The sequence below is a fragment of the Sardina pilchardus genome, chromosome 20 (genome assembly GCF_963854185.1).
Source record: "Sardina pilchardus chromosome 20, fSarPil1.1, whole genome shotgun sequence".
Taxonomy (NCBI): Eukaryota; Metazoa; Chordata; class Actinopteri; order Clupeiformes; family Clupeidae; genus Sardina; species Sardina pilchardus.
The window spans coordinates 19349301-19357675 of NC_085013.1; the positions used below are offsets into that span (position 1 = coordinate 19349301).

General features: G+C 48.7%; 1 protein-coding gene across 1 annotated transcript in view; it reads left to right on the forward strand.

Annotated features, from left to right (window-relative positions):
- The window catches only part of LOC134068092 (kelch-like protein 29), an 88330-nt gene extending 84591 nt beyond the window's left edge, over nt 1–3739 (forward strand). The window contains exons 13-14 of the mRNA XM_062523606.1: nt 1–23; nt 1459–3739. The exon at nt 1–23 is cut by the window's left edge and continues 122 nt beyond it. Of these exons, the coding sequence (XP_062379590.1) occupies nt 1–23; nt 1459–1642 (207 nt within the window). The 3' untranslated portion in view covers nt 1643–3739. The remainder of the gene's footprint in view (nt 24–1458) is intronic.
- Nucleotides 3740–8375: the final 4636 nt, after the last annotated feature.

Consider the following 8375-nt stretch of genomic DNA (forward strand, 5'->3'; position numbering starts at 1 on the left):
AACCACTCCAGGCAGTTCTGCAGGTACAGTAGAGTACAGTGAGGCCTCGTCCGTCCGTCCTCCCACATCACACCACACCACACGCGGCTATCAACGCATTAGCGTCATTAGCCTGCTATTTATACCCAGCCTGCTGTATGTGCTCTTTATCATAATGCATGAATCAGCAGGACAACGGGCACTGATTTAATACACTGTGTAACTTAACTGAATTGCAAAATCCCCCCCCCCCTCCTACACACACACACACACACACACACACACACACACACACACCACCCAGGTCCTCTGTAGTCATTTTAGCCCTTGTTAAATAGCTGACTGTATGGGGTTTGTCATATTGGTCTTGAGGGCTCGAGCCAGAGGTAAACGCTAGCTGTTAGCCATGCCTAACTCCTCTTTACTGAGGGCTAAGTAGCGCATTAATATGAGAAAGGAGAATTGCCACTTGATTACTTTGAAGATGTTTCACTATACTTTCAGTTCACTCGTAATTGTGCTCTGTTTTTTTCCCCTCCCTGCACTTCCTCTTGTTTAATCAGGACATTAGCGTAGCTCTTATACGATCAGCCGAGCCGCTTCTCTGCAGCGTTGCCACGGCCACACACTGTGCAATCAGAACGCGCCAGAAAAGCAGCGAAGACATGCCGCAATTACTAATCAAATCAGCATCATCGTTTCATAATTTGATCATTGTTAGCTAAATTAGGAATTGTGACCTCAATTGAATAATGGTACGCAATTGTGTGTCTCATGTTGACCTTGTTGCCAGTGTTTCCTGTGGAACATGCATGTGTGTGCAGTACGTCTCTTTGAGATGTTAGCCATGAGATGACTTATGCGACTAACACCGCGTTAGCTAACCGCAGCTCCATCCATAATCACTGTGGAACATGCATGTGTGTGCAGTAGTCTCTGAGATGTTAGCCATGAGATGACTTATGCGACTAACACCGCGTTAGCTAACCGCAGCTCCATCCATAATCACGGCGGTGTTAAAAAGCCGGCGCTAACGTCATCGATAACGACGCGCGAGAACGGGGAAAAATATTGCAGCTTAAGACACTGCCACCGGCGCCAGAGCGACATATTTTATAAGTGATCATTTGTCATCCCCTGGGTTGTGCTTCAGGCGTCATCTGTCTGCCAGAGTTATTTGTATTCACAGCGGAGAAGGTAATTAGCTCCGAGGCAGATGAAGCGTGGTTGCTGCACAATAGGCTCCGCCGCACGGCACACGCTCCCCCGATCTGCATATGGCTGCTGAACGCGCACGTGACGCGTGGCTAATGGCGGCCTGGCCTGCCCTTGGCACCCGCCGCCCAGAGAGGGTGGAGCGATAGTGACAGAGACATGTGTTGCTGGAGGTGGTGTTGGGTGATGGTGTTGTCATGGCTCTTGTTTATTTGTTTGTTTGTTTGTTTTGTTTTGTTGTTTTGTTGTTGTTGTGGTGCGCAGCGCCGCCATCCTGGACGGGAAGATCTTTGCCACGGGCGGCATCGTGAGCAGCGAGGGGCCGGCGCTGAGCAACATGGAGGCCTTTGACCCGTGCGCCAACGCCTGGAAGCTGCAGCAGAGCCTGCCCTGCCCGCTGTTCCGCCACGGCTGCGTGGTCATCAAGAAGTACATCCAGAGCGGCTGACGCGGGCGAACCTGAGCCCCCGCGCCCCCGTGCCCGCCCACGCGCCACACCACGCCACCATGCGCCACCCCGGCTCTCTCTCACTCACTCACTCCAGCACAGCCGCCCCCAGGATTAGCAGTGGTGACATTGATGCCTGGCGTGAACACACACCCTGCCCCCCGCTCCAACCACACACACACACACACACACACACCGCTCGCACACACTGACAGACTCTCTCTCTCACACACACATACGGACATACACACACACACGCACACACACCGCTCACATACTGACAGACTCTCTATTTCACACACATGCGGACATACACACATACAGTACACACACACACACAGCTCACATACTGACAGACTCTCTATTTCACACACACATGCGGACATACACGCACACACACACACCTCCCCCCTGTACTTTCTGTCTAATGCTCCCCTTTCCAGGCCTGTGCGCCCCCCCCCCCCCCCTTCTGCAGACTCTCCTCCTCTCCACAGAATGTAGAAGTTAATCTTCACCGTTCAGTGCAAACAGGGCCAGCGCCTCAGCAATGTGGCATCGCGTAACCGATCCCACCTTGTGGCGCTTGAACTAGATGTTTGTAGTGGCACCAGCCTTAACGCTATCGTTGTCGGGTTGATTCAAGTACACACTAGTGTGTGTGTGTGTGTGTGAGAGAGAGTGTGTGCAAGTGTGTGTGTGTGGGCGTGTATGGGCGCGTGTGTGCATGTGTTTGTGTGTTTTTCCACTGGTCAAGTTACAGTACAGCTGGGGGGATTTTTTTTTCTTCTTCTTCCTGCTTTTGCTTATGTTTTCATAAGAACATTTGCACTGATTTTTTTCTTTCCCTTGTCTGTTTTTATTTTTCTTGTTGTTGTTGTCATTGTTTGTTTGGTTTAGAATGTAGACTTGTGAACTGGCTCAGTCTTAGCTGATCTCTTTTCGCTTTTCGCTCCTTAACTCTTATTTTACTCGCTTTGTTTCATCGCAGAGATTGTCACCGTATTTATGCCGTGAGTAGGACTCGCCACACTCTCTCTCCCTCTCTTCTCATTTCGCGTCTCACCAAGGAGCTACCTTATCGATGTTAGCAATTACCGTCCATAGATCTGTCCACACGCCACTTCTAGGGCATTCGTTAACCTTCACGTCACCAATAGGCTCTGTACAAAATCAGTGAGGAAAAGTGCACATATCTTGAATGTGAAAGTCATTCCTTTTTTTTTTTTTTTTCGAAAAAAAAACCCTCGAGTGATTTACAGTGCTCGTCACAAAGTCAATACTGCTGCTGCTGCTGCTACTGAAGATGGAGCTACGGCCAGGCTCACGTCACGTCACGCCACGTCACGTGCCCGGGGGTGGCTCTGCCCCACTCCTGTGACTGTATGTGCCCACGGCAAGGAGCAAAGGGAAGGGCCCGCCCGGATGCCAACTCATCCATACCCGAGGAGCGAGACAGAAGACGGCTGCGAAAACGGACTCTCTGGCGCGAAAAATAGCCTCTCTGCTCGCACTCATCCAAAGCACAAGACCCGTACCGGCTCCAAGCAGAAGTGTTCCAGTATGCCTTTTTTTTTTCTCTTTGTTGCGTTTGTTGCATCTGTGTTGCTCCTCTACGAGCCCAGAGACCCTGGGGGATGGGCGATGCCGCCGCCGCCGCCACCGCCGCCTCCTCTGGAGAAGGGACATAGTTCGACTGAGGCTGCTGGGATAATGAGGACGGGAGTCTCTGTAAATTATTGGAAGAAGAAAATGTTTATTTTAGGAACTCAAAGTGATGATTGTTTTTAGAAAAACAAATAGTTGCAAAAATATCCTGTACCAAAAAAAAAAAAAAAAAAAGAACCAGAGAAAGCTGATTATCAGTAGCTGTTGTTATTGTTTGATTAATGATGGAGTGTCATTAAGGAAAACAGCGATGACTGTGCAGAAATTACAATTACAGAATTCATGGCCTGAGAAGTTGTTTATTTCTTTGTTACTTAACAGGGTAGAGGGATGATTCACATCCCTCTGAAGACATGCTTTGTGTTCTCACTGAGCTACTGTTGCTGTCAAGACAAAATCCCTCCATGAATCAATGCAGAACTACAGCATACATCACCAAATAGGAATTACCTTAATTAGGTTTTAAGGTTAATTAGATTGAAATCAATTCTTTAAAATGCATTTGCATTTGTTCCAAATACCACATAAAATCACTCGAGGTCAGTATTGCCGAGGTGTCTCTAAGCAAACAAAGATGCTAGAATTGTGAGAATTATTACTATTTTATTAAATATCACTACTATTATTTGATCTCAGTAGGACTGCTACTACTCTGTAGAAGCCATAAAATAGTGCTTGGTTTCTTATCGTGACAAAAGGGGTGAAGATGAGTGTTGTTGTTGTGAAAGCTTTCTCTCTGCACACTCGTAAACATGGAGGCGTACTGTATGACTTTGACTGCACCCCAGTAATATCCACAAAGTAATGCGGCGCCCGGGTCTTGAAAACATCATTACTATTCTACTTCCCTTCCCCCTGTCTTCCCAAACCTGTCCTAGAGGGTGACAGAGACGTCTAATTGACATTAAAATGACTCAACCAACTAAGCTCAGGCTGCCAAGGCCACCAAGACGGTGTGGATCTTCCAGCAGCACCACCTGTCAACTTCCATCTCCGCCTGCTGTCCTCCCCCCCTCCACCCTCCACCCTCCTACCCCCACCACCCGTTATCTCGGCCTCATATAGTGTATCAGCGTCCCATCAATCATATTCATACATCAAACCCCTGCTGGCATTTAAATAAACCAGGCCGGTATTCATGTCCCATGCTCTGTTGCGTGTGTGCTAAGTGCGCCCGAGGAGCTGTGGCGGTTGCACTATAAAGTTTATGGTTCATTCTGTTGTGATACGGTAAGCCCCTTCTGACCCACGTGAGGACAGGTCGCTTGTGAGCAGCCACTCTGGTATTTTGGCACGTTACGCAGCGCTCTGATACTTTAATAGACTTCACACACACCCCTTCACAGCGCTTTATAGGGGGGCTCCTGATCCACATGAATATGTATGACCCCCTGGCTAAAACGGAGCTCTAGAATGGAGCGTGGGAACACCACTTTCAATTACCCGAAAGTGAGGAAGCAAGGCACCAGTTCCTTTTTTCACCAGTCATTCTCACCACCTTAAACTTTCTCCTTAAATAAACCCTCTGTGCGCTCTCTATGCCCAACCTTCTAGAACAGTAAATTGTGTGGAATCCATCTCAGTTCGGCGTCTGTCATATTGACATTAATGGCCATTGCACAGCCCATACCGTCTGACATGAAACAATTGTACTTTCATGATGAAGACGCTCCCAGTGAGGGATGACATTAAAAAACCATTAGCCTCACTATCGCACATAGTATAGCGCCACTATATTTGATATACATTTGCATCGTATAATTACACAGAAATGTGCTATCGGGATTCTTTAGGAGACTGTTCCATCCTGGGGATGAATCTGGCCTTGTACTTTTATCAGTAATTATATGTCAGCACTGATGCATTGGCTAGGGTTACTCCTGTCCTCGGCACCAAATGTTCTTTTAGGTTCTTATATGTCTAGACTACTTTGTGCCTGTGCCACACAATATCAAGTCATTGGAGATCTACAAGCAATTAGCCCACACAACCTAGTGCCGTCCAGTCTGAAAGACAGCCTTTGTTAATTGGGTGGAAGAAAGGAGTGTGCTCATCTTCTGAAAATAATTGACTTAACTCATCTTGTTTAATTTTCAATTATGACTTTTTTGGCACAGTTCAAAATCAGTAATTGAATAAGTATGACCTCTGTCTGGCTATTGTACATTGTTAACATTTCGCTCAGTCGTCAGCAGTAAATGGGGATCTCTGAAGAGCCATGATTGTGGCCATCATTAAGGTCTAATAAGTCATTATTTTCTAATTATCTGCAATGTGAGGTAAAAGGAGCAAATGGCCTCCTAAATGATAGATGTTTATGAGGGGAAATAAGTTGAGCTAATAGCCCCTGATTAGTCTCTTCAGGACACTCAGACCAAAGGTGTGCTTTTGACTAAAATTATATTGATTTTGTAAAAATCCTCTAAAGGTCGTAGCCTACCTCTCTCAAAAATGGTCTGAAATGACTTTGAGGAGAATACAATGGGGTTACATGTCAAGGTGTCTTCAATACAATCCACATTTCTCTCTCCACTATTCTTTAGCAGTCATCTTTCCCCACACGGGTAAGAGGGTGGAATGGTGCATAAAAATTGTCAAATACACTTGAAGACGAGAATGGTGTGCCGTGCTAGGAACCATTATCTAGGAACCTGCAGTTACCCTTTCTATCATTATTCCCTCCATGCAATCCAGCCACTGATAGTAGCAGCCGAGCAAGCCGAGGAGCGACTGGGAGAACATCAAAATATTGATGTTTATGTATGATTAAAGGGGAGGCAGCGAAATGACTTAGGCTGAGACTGACTCATCAGGGCCTCTCATGTTCCTTTGATGAGTGAAATGTATATTTTTCTCCGAAATGGCAATAGACCTCAATCTGTCTACTAATTCCAGCCGAACGTCATTCGGAGAATAAGCGCATCTCTTCCAGCCACTTGAACAGGCGGTAATGACACAGGAGGGATGTTAGCGAATGACACTGGCTCATTTCAATATGCTTACTGATGGAAGAGAGGTCCAGTTGGAGGCTGGTGATGGGACCTTGAGAGAAAATTACAGTCTAGCTCGCTCACTTCTCCTGTCAGTGGATTTTAAATGGATCGCTGGCTGCTTGGTGCCACTGAATGCATCACCTGTTTCCACGCCTCTGTGTGTGTGGAGGGTGGGGGTGGAGGTGGTGGTGGTGGGGTCTCATCTTGTTTTCTTCACATTGCCCGACTTGCCTTGCTGTCGGCTGGCACTGGCAGTAATTAGGTGGGGAGTGGGGGGGGGGGGAGCTCGGCTTGATGTGTCATTGATGCAGGCAGTGTTAGTTAAAGTGGTGCTGTCTGCCGACTTCATTGGTGGAGCCAGGCGCAGGTGGACGACAAGAGATTTCTGGGGACCGATGAAAGCTGGGAGGATCCGGGAGTCTTAACTGCTTTGTCGTCTGTCAGCTCCCTCTTTGTGTGCCCTCGTAAAGCTTGTAGCACACAGAGGGCTGTCCCACTTCCGTTCCACCAAATCCCCCCCACCGTCCACCCCCCCCTCACCCCCCCTCGTCCTGGCACACCTGCCGCTGTCGTTAATCTGCAGTCTGTCACGTAACATTAACCGCGAGTGCTGTATGAATCGATGAAATTCGATTCGATTTCGCGGCCGCCACGGCAGCGCTCGTTCGGGGCCCGTGGGAATTCATTAACGGCATCATCCGCTGGCCACAAATCCAGCCTCCGCCGTCGCTCCCCGCGCACAGTCGGGACCCTCGCCCTCCCTCCGCCAAGGACCTACTTATGTTTAATCTGCAGTTGTACTCCCGGCAGGAGTCAGAAATGTGTGCTGTTAGTGAAATGCATCAACCACACACTCTAGGGATGAGAGAGTAATATGGATGGATGCTTTTAGATGTTTTTTTCCCTTCCCTGCTGGTTGTAAGAAGAAGAGAACGTCATAATAGTGTTTTTAAGATTTGACCCAAGGCCTATGGAACATGCACACAGTATACCAGCCAAGGCTACAGTATGCTAGCCTGATTACCATCGACTTTCAAAGGCTCTGCGAGACTTTAGTCTGACCAACAGCCTGTGCTAACACGGTTTCTTGCCAGCGCTGGTTGACCCGCCTCCTTTAAGTGCCTCGATTTGCTACTGGTAGATGTCAGAAAGCGGATTGCCGAGTTTAAACCAATAACAACACTCTTTCCGCTGCCTTGAACACGCCTCTACCCAGAGACGTTGGAGCTGCTCAAAGTTGATTGGTTCTCGACCAAAGGGGGCAGTTCCGCAGATTTCGGGAACTCAGAAATCCTTCTCAATGAGCAGTTGACCAGACCAGCAGCAAAAGCCTGAAGGCGTTGCGTCACTGGGAGGGCGTGCCAGGCTAACAGTATGCCAACCGGGCCTGAATGTGTGCTGGGACATCTAGCAGCTTCTAATGAGTTCTAATGGCTGCTGTCTCTAAACAGATGATTGGAGCTCCAGACGGTGATTGACTGCTCCAACGCTGGCGTGTGTGTGCGATGTGCTAAAACATTCAGAGAGGAATGGGAGAAGGGAACACCGACGCGAGACCTCAAAGGCTTCACAGGAAGTTGACAATCTCCAGCGCTCATTAAGGAACCCCCTCGAAAAGGTCACGTTTAACTACCCACAATTCTCTCTTCATCTCTCATCGTTTACAGTAGAATTCACCTTTGTCAGCCACTGATCCAATTACAGTAACAAAAAAAAAAAAGAAGATGGAAGCCTTAGAGCCAGGCGTGGAAGTGTAGTGGAGCTTCCAACCGAGGGGGGGGGGGGGGGGTTGGTATAGTGGGGGGGAGAAAGGAGAGAAATGGCTGTGGGCGGCCCTGTCCTCCGAGAGGAGGTGACCTTCAGCGGTCGGCTAGATAAAGCCTCCAGTCAGAGGCTGACCTTTGCCCAGCTGCACCCGCGCTTCCCCCTGCCTGCCCCGGTGAGCCCGGAGCCCTGGGGCATCCATGGCATTCCTGCACCGCCTCGCACTCCCACCACCACACACACACACCACACACACACACACACACACACACACACCCCAGGACAGGCCAGGGCACCCGGGGACGGCAGAG